We start from the raw sequence: 21,143 nt of genomic DNA, 5'->3' as shown, positions 1-21,143 counted from the left end.
TAGTATAACAAAATCTATAGGTGTAAAGGAATTTAAAAAAAAACATTGCATATCAGGGAAGCAATATGAACACATATGAAATGGGAGGAATTTACAAGCAAATTAAGACCATTACCATATGACATTAATACCGATATTCAATATGTAGAAAATTGATATGAATCGGATGAAAAAAAATAGATCACCTGCAATTAGATCTGTTCTATGATTCTTGTAAATCTGCGAGATATTAAAGCAAGTTTAAACAAAGAAAGGGAGGGCTTGAGTTCGATTCGAATGGGCAGATTGTACTAGACTCCCAAAACACTTTACATTCTGTCAAAGAATAGTAGTGACTGGTCCTCAACACAAGCTCAAAAGTAGTGTTAGCAGATAACAAGATGCGATCGAATTTATATGTCAAGTTTCATATCCCAGACACAAGATTTGTTTTCAATATATATATATATATATATTTATATATATATTTATACATAAAAGAAATATCGTATATATTATTGAAACAATGGAGAGGAGAAAAGCTGATCGCGGAACTCTTATCGAACAGATAGCAACCGTTTGTGACGATAAAGAAAAAAGTGACTCTGTCAGCTGCTTTTGCGGGTGAAACTCCAGTTGATAGGAAGTGATATTGGGGAGACAATTATGAGAGAAATAAAACAATGAAGACAGAAAACCCAGTATGAGATTGTTTGATCTGACGGTGTCTAACAATTAGAATTCGTTAAAGAGTTTAGGCGTGAACTAACCTTCACAATTCTTAGATATTTTCTTCAATTCGACACCTATATGAGTTTATCGTCGTTGTTTAATTCGATTAGCTTATATTATCATAGAACACTTGGTTGTTGTAAACGCAATTTGGAAAGTGAAAGCGCAGTGCAATATTTAATTTCTTAGAATCTCAACATATCGTCAGTTATTTGATGCTCAGTTAATAAATTAAATTTCCTCGAAATGTTTGAAACACGAAGCGAAATATTGACTGAAATCGTTTTATATATATATATATATACATATATATATATGTCGTGTTCGGAATATGATTTCATTATTTATGAATAAAGTCATGTCTTAAACTTGTTACTATATTTGTATAAATATTTACCTTAATGTTTATTGATTCAAGTTTATGTTCATAGGAAAGATAGCGATTTTTTAAAGCACGTGTCACAAAAAATGCATATAATTAAAGCAAAATTAATATCAAAGTATCATACGCGTATAAGAATAATGGCTTAAATATTTTTGACTTAATTAAAATAAAGTTTATCAAGAGACAATTTACGAAATGTCAAAAAAGTTCGAGCTTACGTTGAATTTTAAGATGAAAACTCATTTCAAGCTAATCTTAAATGACGATCGGCGCGATTAATGATAAACAAGGGTCGATGGGCGTCATACACAGGTTTTCTGATCGCTAGAAAGAGGAAATTTTAAACAACATTTTCTGATCGATTGAGAATCTAAAGTAACAAAATAATTTTGATTTGCCCACATATACCTTTATTGTAGATTAAAAACTGACAAAACCCCGAAAAAAACACTAATAACTTTTCCATATTTTTGCCTATAGCTTTCAATATTTCCAAAAAATTGCTATCTGCCTATTCCATCCAAATACGATCTCGATTGATTTATTAGTATGTCCATAAAAAAAGATAAAATTTTATTTCCTATCTATTTCCAATTTATCCCGAATTTATTTATAGTTGGGTGAAGCGCTTGTGAATTTTTGCTTGGAATTGAAAATAAATTGCAATCAAAATTTTATTGCTAATTGTGGAGTGTGTGCTAGTGTGCTAGTACAGTGAACAGAATAAATTATAGTGTGAACAAGACAATGATCCGAACGAACGAACATCAAACTCAGTGCTTCTCACAAATATCTTCACGGAATCGAATGTTTTGGACGAAAATAGCGAATAAAAGGCGTTGTGTGCTTTTGGAGTCTGCCTTAGTTTTTAACGTTTCCGAGATTGTCAGTTAGTTTCTTTTATATTGTGAGCGGGCATATGGGTAGATCGTGCCCATATCTTAACATCGTAGTTTTAATCAATTAGGGAATCCTTCTGCCAGATTTCAGCTACTACACCAGATAGAGAAAAACGGATTATTATACCGTACATTACTTGTGGTTAGTGTGGACGTGATCTAAGACTGTCTGTCCGTCCGCTGTCTGGCCATGTAATTTTTGAGATATTTTGACGAAATTTGGTACACTGATGTACTTTAGCGAACACTATTGAAAATGTTTTGAATCGATAAACTTTTTCGACCACTCCCCATATAACGCCATATTCTAAAGATACATGTCCTTGCGTCAAAATACGTTGCGTCCTGTAGCTCGAACACAAATTTAGATGGACGTACATACGGACACACAGTTTTAGACTAAATTCAGATTATGATTCTGAATCGATCGGTATAATCAAAGGTGCGTCTATCCGAAGTCATTCTGCGCATTAGCGCTGCGCACTAGATCAACCTGCACCACAAGTCGGATAAGATTACTGAACAGAATATAATCATTTTATGGAATGATTGACTACTTTCAAGATTTTTAGTTACCTTCATAAAAAAAAATTAATGTATTAACGCAAGCATTCGCGAACCGTAAATTTTTTCTATTTCCAATACTGAATACCGACGAGAATGTGGAAGTTCTAAAATTAGTTGCCGTAAGCTTATAGCATTAAATCAATGATAAAAAACTATAAAATTTGCTTTGAAATATTATTATTGTAATTATGTGTATGTTTATAATGTAAAAAAATTTTTATAATTTATATACTCGTTGTCTTGTTTTCTGGGTAGTTAAGAGACCGCTTGCCATTATTGTGCATAGCTTATTTAAGGCAATATATTACACGTGTCTTGGCAAATGCATCCTACAGTTCTCAAGTTAGGTAAGGTCCCGTTTCTGTACCTTTACACTACAAAAAATTATTATAAGTGAATCATTTCAAGTAATGTGCATATCGTTTCACAAGAGCAACTACTGGTATACTTATCTCTATATAAAGAGAAAATATTTCAATATCTGAACACATCTCTTCAACTAATGCCATTAGTGAATTCCACAATAGCGGTTATAGAAAGCGACGCGCATCAGACAACAGAAATTCGAGGACATGAATTCATGTCAACAGCGATCAGGAAAGGAATTTTACTGCGCGAATGAATTAAGAGTTTTTCTTAATCGCAATCATGTCATCAGTCAATGGAAGGCATTTCTGAGCAAAATAAATATTTTTAGCTAATCTTTAGTATATGTAATAATTGTCTGCTTCAGTCAAAAAACTGTAGTAGGGTACGCCAACTATTAAATAGCCTACGTCGTTTTATAATTAGTCGTTTTGTAAATGGTCCAGTCGTTGGGTCAAAACATGTCAGAGTACCAAATGTCATCAAAATATCTAAAAAACGACGCCCTGTAGTTTGAACACAAGAAAATAACACAGGCGGACAGACAAATGGTCGGATAGGCCTGGATCTATTCTGAGAATGACTAAGAAAATGATTCTGAATCATTCATGAAACCTGGCACCACAAGTTGCATAGAGTACAAAGACAAGACGGTTGAGTAAACTCTTTAGCAAATTAAGCATACAGTTCACGCGAATCTCGGGCAAAATTTTTTAAAATTTATATTTTCGATAATTAAAGTTCAAAAAAACTAAACGTTACGTTACGTCACTAGTGATACAAGGATACGTTAAGTTTGTGCCAAAGTATGCAACACAAAAATGCAGCATTTTTTTACTGTCTTGTCTGTCTGTTTGTCTTATTTTCTTGTGTTAAACCTACAGGCCACAATTTTGGAGACGTTTTGATGGACATTGACATGTTTTGGACGAAGGACAAACGCTACTGTTAATGTTTCGGATCGGATCGCTTTTACAACCATTTCCCATGTAAAGCCTTATTTTCTTTGTCCTTATATGCATAACCGTAGAATGATGTAGGGCATGCAATGGTGAACCGTGGCACTCTATAGCATTTACTATAACTTACTGCGTATTATGCTTGATCGGCTCTTCAAATATTTGTATCCGTTTGTCTTCCCTTCCAACCGAACAATGAAAATGGGTGCGATGGCTTACCCCTTTAAGTAGAGGAAAGTCAATTAAGAAATAAACTAAATAATTAAAATAAATAAAAGGAAATATATATGCCTTACATAAACTTCTTAAGATATATAATTTTTATACCCATCGCCAAACAATGAGGGGGATATCCAGTTTGTCAAAACGTTTGCAACGTCCAGAAGGAAGCATCAGGGACCATACAAAGTATATATATTCTTGATCAGCATCGAATTCTAAATCGATTTAAGCATGTCCGTCTGTCCGTCCAGTCAAATTTAGAATTCACGTAAACGTGTTCGCCTGGTCATCTGACTGGTTGACCAACTTTGTAGCATTTGTCGTAAGCAGACATCGCCTACATACTTGCAAAACAATTAGGAATTGACTTAAACTTTTCCAAGGACGTTCCTACACCGCGTACACGCCTATGCGAGAAAAATTTTTGAAAATAGAAGAAATCAACTGTGCCCGCTTCATATTATAAAGCATTATGTTGTTTTACCTCTTTCATCCGTTGTAGGGGGTAAACGATGATTGGTATAAAAGATTCGGCCGAAATTGAATTTTCTTACTTGTTCGTATTCAAAATGAACCATCTCTTTTAACTCTCTCCGAAACAATTGTAAAGGCATTATAAATATATTACTGTTTTAAATGAATTTAAGATCTAGATTTGATATATGCAGGTATGTGTCAGTCCGTCAGTCAGTCAATTCGTCTGTATTGTATTGTTTGAATAAATTCGTATATATATATATATATATATATGTATATATATGTATACATGCATATAAATTGTGGATAGATATCTAAAAATTTTTCCAATTTGAATTAAACCTTTTTCTCACTTTTCATATATTCGTAGAGTAAGTAATTCATTATAATTCTATCTGAACAACAATTTTTTTATTTATTTATTTTCTTTTTTTGTTTTGTTTATTGTTTTAAAATTCTCTGATTTCATTAAACAAACTGCAAATGTCTAGCCGCTTATTGTACATGTACAGTACACAGGGTAAATAATCAACTTATAGACTTTAGTAAGCTTATTAAGTATAATAATCACATAATGCGGGCACGTGTCAATCGCAGTTATGTGAGAACAAAGTACAAGATGTATGGCAATAGGAACGGTAATAATAATAATATTAATAATAATAATAATAATAATAATAATAAACAAACAAAATAAAAGCAATTTGAAACTATTTATAGTCGCCTTAAACGAGAAGAAATTATTTAAGTTGATCAGTTTGTATAACTATAAATATAACCGATTGATTTTGTAAAAGTTTAAAATCTACTGTTTTTGGTTGTGGTTAGTATTTAAAGGCAGACGAAATCGTTAATAAATAGATTTAACATATGACCCTCAAAATGAGTCCCGAAACTATTCGATCAATCGAGAAACGCTTAAATGCTTGCCATCACATATCGGCATCGATCCACTGGTATTTCGAAATTCAAAATAAATCTATATCGATTTTTTCACGATTATGTTTTTTACCCATAATTGTATATAAACGATATCCTACAAGTGTTTGCGTAAGGTTCAAATATAGATTCCAATAGATTCCAACTGATCTGACTGATTTCACTTCTAGGGTATTTGTGGGTTTTTTTAGTTTTTCTTTTGAAAGCACAAGAAAATCGACGCACATCTGTTTACCTGATTAGAGTGTACTAGTAATTATTGATTTGAACAGCTTCCCCCCTTCATTTTACTACTCTTTCTGTCCTTTCACAACTTTCTAGTTATGGTATTTTAATTTTAATTTTTTTCTTAATAAACTATTTAAAGTCTAGACATAGCTTAGAATAATAACAATACGCCAACAGCTAAAGAGACAAAGAGCATAAACAACAAAAAGAGGCGCACATACACACATATACATCAATATATATGCATATATACATATATACATATATACATACATTGTTTATAAACAATAAAAAAAAAAGAGCTTCACCATAAAAATTCGCTACTTGAAACTCTAAACAAATATTTGCGCACACGGATATGTGCATACATGCATATGTACATATTTGTGAATTATAAATTCATATACATTGTTGGAACGTGTCGGGTGAATGCATATATATACTTATATGTATATATGCATACATTTTTTGTTTTTCTTTTTTTTTTTCATACTTTGTGACTTGTGTTAATACTTTGCCTAATAACGGTTAATAATGAGAAGCAGACAAGAGCGTAGACAGACAATAATGTTTAACATCGTTTTCTGATTTCTTAATAAATTTGTTTTCGTAACGGCTTTTGAAAGAAATATATATTATATATATATATTTTTTTTTTTATATATAGTTTTATATAACAGTATTATAACTTTATCCCAAGGGATTGTCGTTATATTTTATAGAGAGTTCATAAAATTTTATAGGAGTATAGTTAAAGTTTTAAAGGATTTACGATAAAAAGGGTTGCCATAATCTCACCAGCTTCACATTAAAACATTATAAGTTTAAGATTTCAGTACGTCTGTCTCGTCTCTTTTTTCACGGATATTAAACACAGATCCTTGAAACTGTGAATATGTGAAGTGCTTTATTACTGGCGAAGTGTTACTTTTCCTAATTAAATCGAAGAGTAGTGCTGTTAAAGTCTGAGGATTAGTTGGATGTGACAAAATTGTCACAAAAGGCTTGACGCGAACATTGAAGAAAAAAATGGAACTGAAAGTGAAGAGAGATTGTTATTGGATGAATGGAAAAGGAAACGTCGGTGCGCCTTGATGATATCCGCGTAGAACTTCGATTTCGACCTTTTTGTATATAACCTTAAAAGGTCAGCCTTTGTTTCGGCACGGAAGTAATGTTCTATCAGAAACGTGGCGAAATATTTTGACTAATGATCGACTATAGTTTAAGTAATGAATTTGCTAAAATTTTTGCAAAAAAAATAACTTGTAGGCGATATTTGGTGTATGTTAGGGAAACGTTTGGTGCAATTCGTGACATAGATTCAGACATTGTCGTATGAACTTGCTGACCATCGACTTAGATATATTAGTCCATATTAGTTTATCTATTTAACTGTCAATCAGGACAAAGTTAGTATTTGAATTGAAGTTTGAGCGCTTAACCTAAAAAAATTTGCATTAACGTTATATATTCCAGCTTTTCGAACATGCCTAAAAAGGGAAGGAACACCATAACAGGCCATGGGCATTTGTTCCTAGAAACTTACTCTATGGACTGGTGCAGTGAAAATCGGGTCTATCTCAAATCCTTCAGCGCGCGTTGCATACCTCCACTCAAACTAACTTGTACTGCAATTGATGTAGGGTATAAATTTGGAATATAGATTTATTGTCAACAAACATATAAACGAGAACGGTAATTGTTGTTGCATTGTCTCACAATTGTAAACAATCCTTTTGCCAAGAATTGAAGAAAAACTTTAAACACAATAACCTTTTAACATAAACTTTATTTTATCATCTTCCAATTTCAGTGGGACTAATTCTACGCGCATGTTCAACCTTCTTGTATATGGGATTGTATGGGATTGTTTCTTGTTTATATTATTATTATTTATTGTAACAAATTCTAAGACTAAAAGAAGCCTTGAAAGCACTAGCAGCATCTAAGGCTTTCGGCTTTAGTAAAAACTCTACACACCACCGCACTTGAGATTTGAACCCACGACCATTGAGAATTGCTAGTCGAGACTCTTGCCTACTCGGCCACTAAGACGAATTTTGTTTAAATTTTTAACCGCATTATTTCTAAATTCTTTTTCGACAACAATAAATAACTCATACGTCGTGGTAATCAATTTGTTACATTTTCTTCTATAATATACGCAGTTAATTGGATATATTATTATTATTATTATTATTAATTTCGCCAGAGAAATAAATTCTAAGACTTAACTCTTAAAAGCACTAGCATCTAAGGCTATCGGCTTTTTATTAAAAACTCTACCGCACTTGAGATTCGAACCCACGACCATTCACTTGCTAGTCGAGATTCCTCCCCTTCGTCTACTCAGGCGGATAATTGGATATAAATTTAATCAATGTCGCCATATAAGCCGACTGGAACTCAATTATAACTTCACGTACATCACACACACACACACAATTTGTCGCATTCATCAATTTTATTGTTTATTATTATTATTATTATTTTAATTTTAGACTAATGAATTGAATTCTTAGACTAAAAAAAGAGACATTGAGCACTAGCAACACAGGCTATCGGCTATTTTTACATTTGCTAACGTTGCGTTAAGTCTTATGAAAGGGATGCTATTCTTAATTTTATACGCAGCATTCTCTCATGCGATTGCAGAGCTGTAGAGGGCCAAGATTATAAACTAGAACTGAACTCATTATTTTACCTATGCTTCAAAATGAGAAATACAGATGGGAGAGACTGCTTCGTGCGATAAGAGTCATATTGTTATCCTGTTATCCTAAATATACGTACATATCAATAGAATTTCATTATAAAATAAAAAAGAAATATTTTCTTTCATTGAACTTTCTTAAAAATGGTCGTATGAAAAATGACTTGGATTTAATGCTAAGTAAATTTTAAACCTTTTCAAACTATCAAGAACTAATGGGCATTTCGTTCCAAGTTTTTATTCAATGAATGGCATGACCCTAATAAGCATATAAAGCTCTTTATGTTTATATATATATGTGATGTATATTTATATATATACTTGTGATAATTTTCGTCAGTTTTTCACTTATTGAGAAACATTTGTGCTTGGTGGATTTGAGCAGTAGATTTCTTCAAATAAACAAGAAAAGTGCTGAAGGTCGAAAATGCAACTTTGATGGTTCCATGATTATTGTCGGCATACGCTGAATAAATCGATAATGTTAAATAGAAAATTGTTATTTAGTATAGAGGAAGATCATAATCATCGAATATAATCGTTACGTACACTCGTATTTCCCATATCTTAGTTTTTTTTACCTGTACAAGGCGCTGATTAAAATTAACGTAAGCACAAGTATATATATATGTATATATTAGGATTTATTTTTTATTTATTTTTTGTTTTCACTCTTCATCTATCATCGTTTTCCTATACTAGTAATCGATGACTCAAATGTCATACACAAATTTTCTCTTCGTGTTTTTTAAAATTTTTCAATTTCCAAGGGAATTTTGTGTTTATAGTTTAGTATATTTTCTGCTCGTGATTTTTAAAATTTTTCAATTTCAAAGGAATTTTGTATTTATCTTTTAAAAATTAAAATATATTACAATTAGTTCAAAAAAATAAAGTTGTGAAAAACTAAATTAAAAAGTCTCTTAAAGAGTTTATCTATGCCTTCGATTTGGAACAAAATTACTAAATCAATTGCTTGTCTGGTAAATGCCATGTAACGCAAGACTCGTGTAACAGCCAGTCCAAGCACCTTGCGTCGTGAATATCAACGTCAGACCGGTTATGCGGCATCAAGTAATCCATTTTTCAATTTTTATTACGGAGTTGGACAGAAAGTATGTGCCTCACGTGGAGATTTATGGAAAACCATGTCCGATGACGAAAAGGAATCTTACCGGACGATGGCAAAAGAGGAAAAAAGACTAAAACGTTTGCGTCGAAACCGTAAAGGCGTAACAAAATCGTTACGCAAAAGGCGCAATAATTCTCGAGCGAGATTGCAAGAACTCTTGAACTCATGAACCAGTCAATGGATGTGGATGTATCTGTTTTAAAAAAAAAAAAAAAAATCTATTACATAAACATAGTCAGTATGGACGTTTCTAAAGCAATTTTTAACGAAATTTTTGCCGCAAATTTAAAAAAAAAAAACGTGTCACGTTAACAGAAAATGAACGATAAAAGACTGGCTTCTCTTTAAGTAAAGCTATTCATTAAAATTTCCTAACAAAAATTTTACATAATGTTCATAGAAAATGTCGTCGCCAGGTATATACGATGCAAGAGAAATATTTCAATAAATTCATCTTTTACATCGATAAGCAAATAATAGCTATGGTATGATGTATGCTATGTATTTATTATATATTGACTGGTGAACGCCAACAATAATGGTAAAAACAACAGTTTCAACAGCAAACACAATGAAAGCAATAACATATGGAACGAATCAGTAAAAAATTCTTCGAAAAAAGTTTAAAAAAAAAAAAAAAAACAAGAAGAAGAAGAAGTAGAAGAAAAGAAGAAAAAGTTAAATGTCGGCTTGTCTAGACAGTAAATCTACTGTTTGTGGTGTTTGCAAAAGCGCAAAGACACTAAAACTAACTGAAAAACGTAGATGAAGTCAAAACTTTACAATGAATCCAAACTGAATACATTGCAACAGCAACAGCAACGGCAACAACTATTACACACAATATCACACAATAGCACCATCATCTTCACCATCGTCATCATCATCGATAGAAGATGGAAGCGTAAGCATAATTGTAATTCATTTATTAACAGAGTGATGACACTTGAACACAAAAGGACTCTTTCTAGTGTGAAATATAGTTTAATGCAACACAAACGTGTAAATATAAACTTAACAAAGAGAGAAAGGTAGATGAGGTGAGGTCATGACAAAAGATATATAGATAGATAGAGAAAGAGAGATGGAACGAAATTTAGAATAAGAGACCATAAATAAGGAGGACCGTGAATATGAGAAAGTTTATTAAGGATACAGTATGGCTTGAATGGTTACAGCAGCACTTTATTGCATTGCAATGCTTCAGCATATGCTACCAAAATGGTAAAGTGAAACTAAGTAAAAGTTAGTTAAATAGTTTCAAATTGACAAGTTAATGCTAGCGAAAGCATTTGCAGACTTATGTATTTGTATAGATCGATTATATATATACACACACATAGAGCGTAAAAGTTTAAAATGGGAAACGTTATTTTCCATTTGATATGGTTCGGGATGTAACAGTGAATACATATTTGCTACATTCCCCTTTCAGTTATGTGTTTAGTTTTTGTGAGAATTGTACGCAGACAAGGCGGTCGTTTATTCTGTGCGATAAGTGTGCCCTTATATATATGTAATAATATTACATATATTTATATGTGAAATTATTTAATACAAACATTCATAGGCTAGTAGGATACATCCAGACAATAACTCATTAAAGTATTTCCATCTAAAATTGCAAGCATATATACTTTCGTTGCCTGCTTGGCTATATATATATATATATGTAGGACAGACAAACGAATACCTCTCTCATTCACATAGTGTAAAACTAACTTTTTACCACCTGCCGTTGTATTGGGGGAATGTTGTCGCTCCTCATAGACAAAGTTTATTTAGCTTGGTTTGTAAGTGTACACATGCGAGTACGTATGTAAGAATATTTACATCTATACGTATATTAACTTTGACTACAATGCACAACATTCTTCGTTATTCGCTCTCGGCGTTAACGATACTACGCATGCATTATATCCGTTGTAAGCAGGCGACAATTCATTTTGTCAGTTTGGTTACATGCGCTAGCATAAATATGTGCGTGCGAGGGCCATATGAATAAGTATCTGTGCTGTCTATCTGTGTGTCTATCTCTGTGTGCCTTTGTGTAACTGTACGCGCCTGGCTGCCTAGATCAACTATTTGCTGCTCAAACCCATCTCTTCTTAGCTGATGTGATTTGTGCTTACATATCGTATTTACCAATATGTGATTGTGCCGATATCTCTGCGTCTACGTTCAACAATTTGTCTGTTGAACATTCAATGTCAAAATCCATAGAATCATATTCTGTTATCCTCTATTATTTTGTGCGCGTATACCTTTGCCTTGATTTTCAAAAATACCATACGAAGTGTTTAAATTCACTTTTCCTTTGAATTATTTGCACGAAAGTTCATTAAAAGAATGCAGAAGATTTCGAGATATGAGCGGGAATGCATGGTTTGTTGTACTGTTGTGCGGCGGAGATAATTTCTCGCTGCTCTAACGCAGGACATATGAAACGAAGAAAAGAGACTTCAAATGATATTAGACAGAGAATATGTAATCGCGTCGATGCAAAAGACATAACAGCCAAACTCTGTCATATATTTTCGTCATAATTTTAGGTTCAGTTGAGCGACTTTGTAACTGTTTACTGGCATATTTCAATTGATATATAAACTTCACCTTAAAATAAATCTATGTTCATGTCTTATAGCCTAATGTTAGTCTAATGTTCCTGAATCCCATAGTGAGCTCGATTTTGCTCATGAATACAAGCTTTAACCTTTATATATTTTGTGATATTCTAAACCGAAAGAAAGTACACGCTAAGTAACGCTTGGCGTAAAAACAATTCTTTGCTATTATATTATTGTACATCGATTCAATCTATCAAAAAAAGATCTCGAAATCGAGAGACTGTTAAGCATTTTATGCAGAAATCTCTTAGGACACGGCCAATATATTGTTGCCTTAACAAAGAGATTACTGCATAAAAATACTTCAGTAAATTTCATTCGTAATAAAATTTGGTTCACAATAAGAGAAAATTGAAATTTATGCCGTCATACAATAGAAAAGAAAATAAAATTATTTAAAATTTGTTTGTAATTTCAAATAATAAGAACGCATCCCATCATTCCCACGGACTGAATGCACAACGGAAATGATTTTGAAAATAAGATGACGGCCCTTTAATCTGGCGCTTCATTATGGATGAAGATGAAACAAAGTCGCTAATCGAGCCTAACCGCTTCACCTTGAAGTTGTGGCAGTCAAACACAATCTCCACATTGACGGACCAAAGATCTATGCACAAGGCAAGCCTACTCAGTTGACTAGATATTTTTACATATTATCTGTTACCTGTTTTCCAAAAATAAACATCAACATTGCAAACTTAAATGTCTCGACAATAAAGTCCAGCGCGAGTTAAGCTTTGTAAAGTTTACCTTTCTCAAAACTCTTTCCTTCGTCTTTTCTTTTAATTTTTCTCTCGATACACTTTAATTTCAAGACCTACGTATTGAACTCTCAACTTAATGCAAAATGATAATTAAATAAAAAATTTGTTGTTTTCCTTCTTTTTTTTTTTAAATAAAATTGCTAAATAAAAAAAACCGATTTTTTATTAACAACAACTTCACAAGAATAACAAAAAGTGAAAAACAACAATTTATTTAATGTTTACGTCTAGACAGCCAAATAGACCTGCGTGTGCTTTGTGCAACTCTGTTTGGTTATATTCATTGCTATTACCGGCTAAAGATATACTAAGTTTGTTACTGGGTTAGAGCTCCCCTTGTATGTACGTACACCTTTTATAGCGAATGCAAATCGAAAAAAATATTGAATATCAACTTAAGGGACTTTGACGGTAACAACAAACGGAACCATATTTATTATTGAGCATAATTTATATAATAGTTTTTTGTTGGGGAAAAAAGTCTCATAAAATTTTTCTCTCTTCTTCTCTCTTCTCTCTATCTCTCTCTCTCTCTCTCTCTCTCTCTCTCTCTCTTCCTCTTTCTCGCTACGATATATTTAAAAATTTATTCCTCCTCCTAAACTCTATATGGTTAATTAATTTATCAAGAATTTAACTAATGGAACTCCTGAACCAATTCGACGAGCATTCATAATTCGACCTGCGGGGAATACGCATAACTTTCTCAGAAAACTTTTCGATAAACTATATGTTTGCTTTCCGAAGTCGCATATGAATGAAATGACTGAGTGAATGTTAACGTTATTCAGTTTTTTATGACTTTTCTGGGTTTTTTTTTTTTTTTTTTTTTAATATTTCATAAAAATGATATGACGACATCATCATGTCTTCGAGTTGTTAAAAAAAAACAAAAAAAAAGACAAAAAAAAACAGAACGAAAAAACAAACGCTGGTCGTTATGAACTGTTTAGTTCATTTTGATGTTATTCACACATTCAATTTTCACATGAATTTTTACCTTTTGTTGTCCTCTTTCCAAATTATGCAATACACGCAAAAAATTAAATATATATATATATATATATATATATAGATATAGCGCTAGAAACGATTGAAACGCAAAAAAGTTTTAATAAAAAAAAAAAAAAAATTCAACTTATTGACAGCAGGCACCTGTCCAGTCAATCATGGTGTTTGTATCTAATCGTTTGACTTAATATGAAAGGTTTTAATTAAAATAAATTATCGAGATTGTCGTCACCATCACCATCATCATTGTCATACTTTTAATGAATAATATAAGAAACATTGCGATCGACAATTTTGCTAACGAAATCGTCAGAAAAGTACCGGGAATTGACAGTTCAATGTTTTCACTTCACTTAAAAACTATCAAATAGAGATTTTCCTCAAATTCTACATTTCCAATACTAGTTGTCGATGAATGATAGAGCGCGAATATATTTGAAAAAATCCGTATTAATTAATGTTTTCATGACACTTTTTTGTTTTTGCTTTTTGAAATTTCACATATGAAATGAAAGTACCTTTCAATTTCCTTCAATAACATCGATTCATATTCGGGTTGATTATGATCAAAAACACGATCAAACGGGTCATCTATCGACCTAACATTATATATATATCGCACGAAGGCCCCGTACGATTTGGCTCGAACATTGCTATAAAAGCAAAATGATTGCGGAAAGTGTTTATAAAAAGTGCTTAGATAATTAGTTAAAATTATTGCATAACTGCATCAAATACAAGACTGTAGATTAAAGAGATTTTATCATTTTATCATTAATCTTAATGATAAGATGATGAATTTAAATAATTCCTTATACTTTTTTGGCAACAATAATATGTACATATGTACATGATATTACTGAGAAATATTTTTTTAAGTAGATTAAATAAATAAAATAACAAGAACAAATGCTTGCTTACATATTTAATCAATTAATAAAAATTCTATTTTTACTTTGCTAATCGACGAATATGTTATACTTTATTAATGTATGTATGGTCTTTAAAAAATATTTTCATTGTAACGATCAAAAAGTTTCTTGTTATTAGAAAAAAAGAAAATAAGAGTAAAAGTTAATATCGCGTGTTTAGTGAACGCGTGCAGCTTACATAATATAACGTGATTTCTCATTTGTCCTTGAAATTATAGTCGCTCGTGTGTTTTACAATTTCCTTTCATTTGGTTTCTTTAATTTTTTTTATTTTTGGTTTTTTCAAAGTTATCTTTATTCTAAACGCTATGTTATAATAAAGATAAGCTTTTTGTAGGTCATTGGGATTTTTTCGTAATTATTGTTTGTTAATTTCTTCAACTAACTTACTTTTCTAATTATGTGAACGACCTATGGGATCTTGTTTTGTCACTTCGCCTATATGTAGCATCGATGCTTTTGTGATTAACAATCGATATTTGGCATCGTTTTCCAAATATTTCGTTAATGAACTGTGACTGCATCGATTGCATTCACATTCTAGCTGTGGCTTAATCATTAGACGCTGAAGTTTATCAGTGAAATGTTCTGACATTCACTTTTAACAATTACGAAAGCTATTGACGATTTAATTTCATTTCCTAACCAAAACAATATTATCATTTCAGCGAAGAGATGAAGAAGATTGCTATCAAATACATCAAATTTTACAGTAGAAATGTCCGATCTAACCTATCATAAGTAGGATTACCATGTCGCAATAAGTTTCCCTTCTTACTAATTCTTTAGATTATACTTATATTATACATACAAACTACACACACACACACACACACACACACACACACATTCACATATATGTATATGCAAATCTATATGTTATATACATATATATCAATGAAAATTCCTTCAAAAAAAGAAATTTGTGCGAGCTCTCTGGAGTGAAGTGTAAGTGATTTGTTAAAACTCTCGTCCCCAGCAGTGCGTGCATTGTAAACTTTGTAACAAATTTTCGTCTAATTTTGTTATTAAAGTCGAACTCTACTCACAATCCAATGGTATACGATTGCTATTTTTATCTGTCGGTGTTGCCAAATAGATAACTAACAGCTCAATGGTCGCGTGTTCAAATCTCAAGTGCGATAGAGCTTTCAATAAAATCTTAGTACCTGCTAGTACTTTAAGACTTGGCTAAGATTTAGGGAAATTACAACAATATTAGATAGGAAAAATGTGTAAAACGATAAAAGGCTTGCGTTGTTCATGTGTATTCTTTTTTTTTTTTTTTTGCTATGCGGGGAATCTTTAAAGACAACTAATTCGCATCATTCGCATCATGCATCGTTCGTCATCCAAGCCGTCTACGCATTGAAGCTATTTCCCATGCACACTTCGTCCATCACTCTTGCACGGAGATTGGTTGCAATTAGTGCGCTACGCCTAATGGGAGTTTAGTGGGTTCTCTTATTGATTTCTCCCATCACAGGCTAGTTTTCCCGTCGTTGTAAACCACTTTTGCTCATAGATTTTTGCGTGATACTCTATATGTCGGACTTTTCGTTTACTCGCTCCTTTATCCCGTGTATACCGCAAATCTTGGACAATTGAACATTGCGCGCTTAGTATATATACATATATATATGTGTGTAGGTATGCATGAATATTAACCACATATCAAAAATAACCCCAAATCGAACGAATTATAAGTAAGATTGATTGGAGTGCATGCATATGTGTGTATACATTACATGCGATCGTTGTCTCAGCTACATTTTTGTTCGAAAATGAGAAAAAGGCCAGCAATGCTGGTAATTTCAATAATTTCCAAACTCTTATAATAATTTCCAACTCTTATTGATCTACACCACAAAATCCACAAAATCGTTACAGTACAGTCTTGTGTACGTTATTAATTGAATAAAGTCAAAGTAAGCTTCGTCAGTGTGGTTTATATGTGGTTTATAACGTAACATAAAAATGACACGAATATTCAGTTTGGCATTTGGGTCTCGTCTACGTAAAATTGTTTTAAAAACAATACATAAAAATTTTTTTAAATTTTTGTTGTTGTTTTATATTTATTTTCAAAGTTCTAAAATTAAATTGGAACACAATTTACACTTTGAACTGCAAATAAAATTAAAGAAAACGAATGAAAACATTATAATCGAGCAAGGCCGACTATTAGATACCATGCATCACTTCACCTAATGCAGTTCATTCACTTGTTTTGATAATAGTGCACTAAACGTTGTACATTATTTTCATGCAACGGCATAGTTTTCATTGAGGTGCCTCATTATATGGGATGACATCCAAAAAATTATCGTTCAAATTCCAAAAGCTACTATAATGAACCAATTTTCACCATGAAATATTAAAAATTATATCTCTTTACTATGTAAAGATTCCGTTTTGGTAGGAACAATTGATTATGTGAAAGAGAATTCATTAAGTTGTCCCAACCGAATCAAACTTTTCATTCCAATTTAATATGTCCAAATGATAAAATGAACGACTTTTCAAAATAGGGCGTTATAGAGGTAGTGATCGGCAGAGTGAACCGAGGCAAATCATTTTTAATAGCGTTCATCTTTAGATCAAAGCACGTTAGTGTATCAAATTTCATCAAAATATCTCGAAAATTGCGAGTGAACACAAATTCACATGGACACACATTAGACGGACAGACGGACAGACAGGCATAAATCGATCGGTATCACAAAAAAGGTGGGCCTCTCTTAAGCCCATTTGCGTGTTACATTAGTCCGCATAAACTTAAAATGATGTAGGGTATAAAAATGCACATAGTCTTTTCAGTGCGATTAAGAAACAGAAGAAGAAGACAAAAAAAACTAAAAACATTCCTTCAAAGATTTATGATGTCGTCTCTAATATGGTGGCCAATAAAGATGTTTTTTCGTACATCCTCACAAAGACAGATGATAGTATACTAAATCCATCATAAGGTTTACATCATCTGATAAATAATAAAAATTCAAGTCGAAACTTTTACTTAAACTAGAGATCTATCGGAATCAATCAATATTCATTTATTATCAGTCACTTTATGAGAACTCGTCACAATCAATTCGCTAATGTTTTGAAAACAAAGAAAAAAAAAAAACAAACGAAAGAAAAAAGGGTAACAAAATAAATGATTTCAATACAAGTAAAATATAGGCGATGGGTATTTAAGATTCGCCCACAAATGAACAAATATAACTCTCTTATTAGTTTCTTTTCAAGTTTTCTTGTTTGCATTTCCGTCGTTCGTCGTGTACATAACTTTAATGGTGTCTTCATTTGGTTTGGTTTGAAAATCTGTGCTTACTGAAATATGCACATAAATCTCAGGCAGTGACGTTGATAGCCGGGCAATAAACTAACGAAATGTCAAATAAAAAGTTGCATTAGAATTTTGTTAAACAAGTAAACATTGGACAGACGCACAATGAAAATGCATAAAATATTTTCAAAAAAAATGTAATTTTACAACATATCCCACTTGAAATCTAACTATTTTGTATAGGAATCGTGCGAAAATAGGTCCCGATATATATATATATATGTATGCGTAAATACGTGGTTGTGCTAAATTGAAGACCGATATCCGCAGCAGATTGTAGAGTCTTCGTAAACGTTTTTAAGATAATTTTAGAGTATAAAGCCACACACAAGGGTACTCACAAGCCAAGCCGTCCTTGGGACGGAACATCTTATTATTTCTATTATTTATTTATATTATTATTATTATTATTACTAGAAAAATGTATGTATGTATATATATATATATGTATGTATATAGTGTATCACGCTTATTTCACAATTGTGGTTTTGATAATGAATAGAGAAATTGAAAATATTGAAAAAAAAATTCTAGCAAATTTTTGAGATAATTTCGAGTAATAAGTTTTGGATGATAAGTTGTTGTTTTGAAAATTGTATGGATATTGGATAAAAATAATTTCATATATTAGCTTAAATTAATAATTTTTCAATTGTTATATAAGCGTTTTTGAGAGACATTCTCAAGCCCGTTTCCGTTACAAATCGATTAAATGTACCGCAGTTCGTAAATAATAAGTACAAGTTTGCAACTATTATCATTAGTGCGTTTCAGTTATTATTTCTCGTTCTGAGATGCGAAGCTCTCAAATGCGTTAAAACTAATTTTACGTAAGTAAAAACTTTCATAAATGCATAGCGAACTTTTTACTTCACTTGTAAGCACAAGCGTATAAATTTAATTATATAACTTATGGCTAAGAGTTAGTTAAGTACTAACTATTTGCCGGATCATGTTTTAGTATTTGCAATGTTGGCATTCGCTTGATTTCGGTGTACATGCATTTCGGTTTTGGACGGCAAAACTTGAAAAGAAGGGCTAAAGTAAACGACAAAACTGATAAGAGTCGATCGGGTCGGCAAATATCACAGAAATTTCACAACTGCCACAAGAGATGAACGCAAAACCAAAGACATGCAGAAAAATAAAACCCACCACAAGTCAAATGGACGGTTCAGATGAATACACAAACATACAAACGTACTTACATAAATGCATATATTTATATTTAAGAGATGTATATGGCGCACAAGTAGACATTACAATATATTATTGTACAAACATATACATATATATACATATACAAACATATACATATATATACATATACATATATATGGTATGGTTAGAATTAAGCTCAAGAGTTTTGCAAATGCATATTTGTTTCTGCTTCTTTTTCATCTGTTTTATTAAAAGCGAAAACAATAAGAACAACACCAACAACAACAAGTATAAGTACAACCATTTCAACCATTCACGATGGTTAATTCCATCGGACACACACGTACAAACGTAAAATCTTACAAACGTATACAATAATATATGGCTAGGTTTTAGATTGCATTGCGGTTTCTTGTGCTTATAAAGAAGAAACCGCTTTGTTGCCATATAAAGATTTTTTTCTTTTTTTTTTTCTTAACGCGTCTTTTTTTCATTTTTACAAAGTACTGAGAAGCTTAACACAGGTGTGTTAATTACATTGCGAAATGTTTGCAATTGTTAGGTTCTTTCTTAGTTTTTTTTTTCCAGCGTTTTTTGTTTTTATGGTTGCTGTTGTTGTTGTTGTTCTTGCGGTTTTTTCCTTGTTGTTGTTGTTGTTATTATTATGCTTTTCTTTTCGATGGCTTCAAATAAAATATACGCGCGGATGTGTCACATTTTTAAAAAGCCGCCTGCCTACTTATCTGCCTTACGTTTGCATTTGACTTTAATTATAAATGTACACAAAGTTGAAAAGGTTTCACTCTCAACTTTGGGCTTTTCGGCCATAGTTAAATAAATAGTCAAGTATTCTCGTTTGCATCGTTGAAAGCCAAAGAATAGCCGTCAAACGATTAATGCTTATTTCCCTGGTTATTAATTTATCTGCCTGCCTGCCTACAGACCTACAATGCACAAGGCGTATATTAACACTAAATGGATAACAATGATTAAATGACCCCTAAATAACCTTTGAGTAAAAAATTTCTTATAGAAAACACTATAATGTCATATTATTTATTATTCTACTATTTATCCAATACATTTATACCCTACATCACTTGTGGTAAAGAGTATATTAAGTTTTTGCGAACGTGTGTAACACTAAAAAGACACTTACTCGACCATTTCATATATAACGCCCTATTTTAACAAGTCGTTATATACGATTTTTTTCCGTATTTCTCGAGGAAATCAAGGCTAAGTCATGCTGTTTGGACATTCTAAATGTGTGTGAAAACTTTGGACTGGCTGCGCCAATTTTTTGAACCACCTCTCTTATAGCAAAAACTACAATTCATATGGTAAATAAGTGTCATTTTGAATGCTTCATGATGAAAACCAGGTCACCACATAAATTTAAGATAAAAATAAAACTTTATCAAATTTGGACCATCTCGGCCTAATTTTCGGATTCTACTATATATATGGGTATTCATGAAAATTGATCTTTTGGAAAGGAGCAAAGTCTCACTTTTAATACGTTATGATGAAAGTTGATAGTAAGCCTTTATTTGCAAAGAGATCTAATAATAATAATAAGTTCATATAAGAAATTTTTGTACTCTACAAGAAGGAAAAAGAAGAAGACAATGTAGTGCAGGGCATTTAACTCTCGGCCTAACCCGACTATAACGTTTTCAATCGTTTTTCAAT

At 31.9% G+C, this 21,143-nt stretch overlaps 1 protein-coding gene across 1 annotated transcript; it reads left to right on the top strand.

The window, feature by feature from the left end:
- The first annotated feature begins 5,160 nt into the window (after nt 1-5,160).
- On the top strand, nt 5,161-9,770 carry LOC119632194. The gene is made up of 2 exons (XM_038025001.1): nt 5,161-5,187; nt 9,474-9,770. Exons 1-2 carry the CDS (start codon nt 5,161-5,163, stop codon nt 9,768-9,770), a joined length of 324 nt encoding a protein of 107 aa, XP_037880929.1.
- Nucleotides 9,771-21,143: the final 11,373 nt, after the last annotated feature.

Source organism: Glossina fuscipes, unplaced genomic scaffold (genome assembly GCF_014805625.2).
Source record: "Glossina fuscipes isolate IAEA_lab_2018 unplaced genomic scaffold, Yale_Gfus_2 1, whole genome shotgun sequence".
Classification (NCBI taxonomy): domain Eukaryota; kingdom Metazoa; phylum Arthropoda; class Insecta; order Diptera; family Glossinidae; genus Glossina; species Glossina fuscipes.
This window is presented reverse-complemented; position numbering and strand designations above follow the sequence as displayed.

Coding starts and splice junctions, on each gene's coding strand:
- LOC119632194 (XM_038025001.1), top strand. CDS start 5,161: ATGCGGGCACGTGTCAATCGCAGTTAT. Junction 5,188..9,473: donor CACGTGTCAATCGCAGTTAT/GTGAGAACAAAG, acceptor ATGTAACGCAAG/ACTCGTGTAACAGCCAGTCC.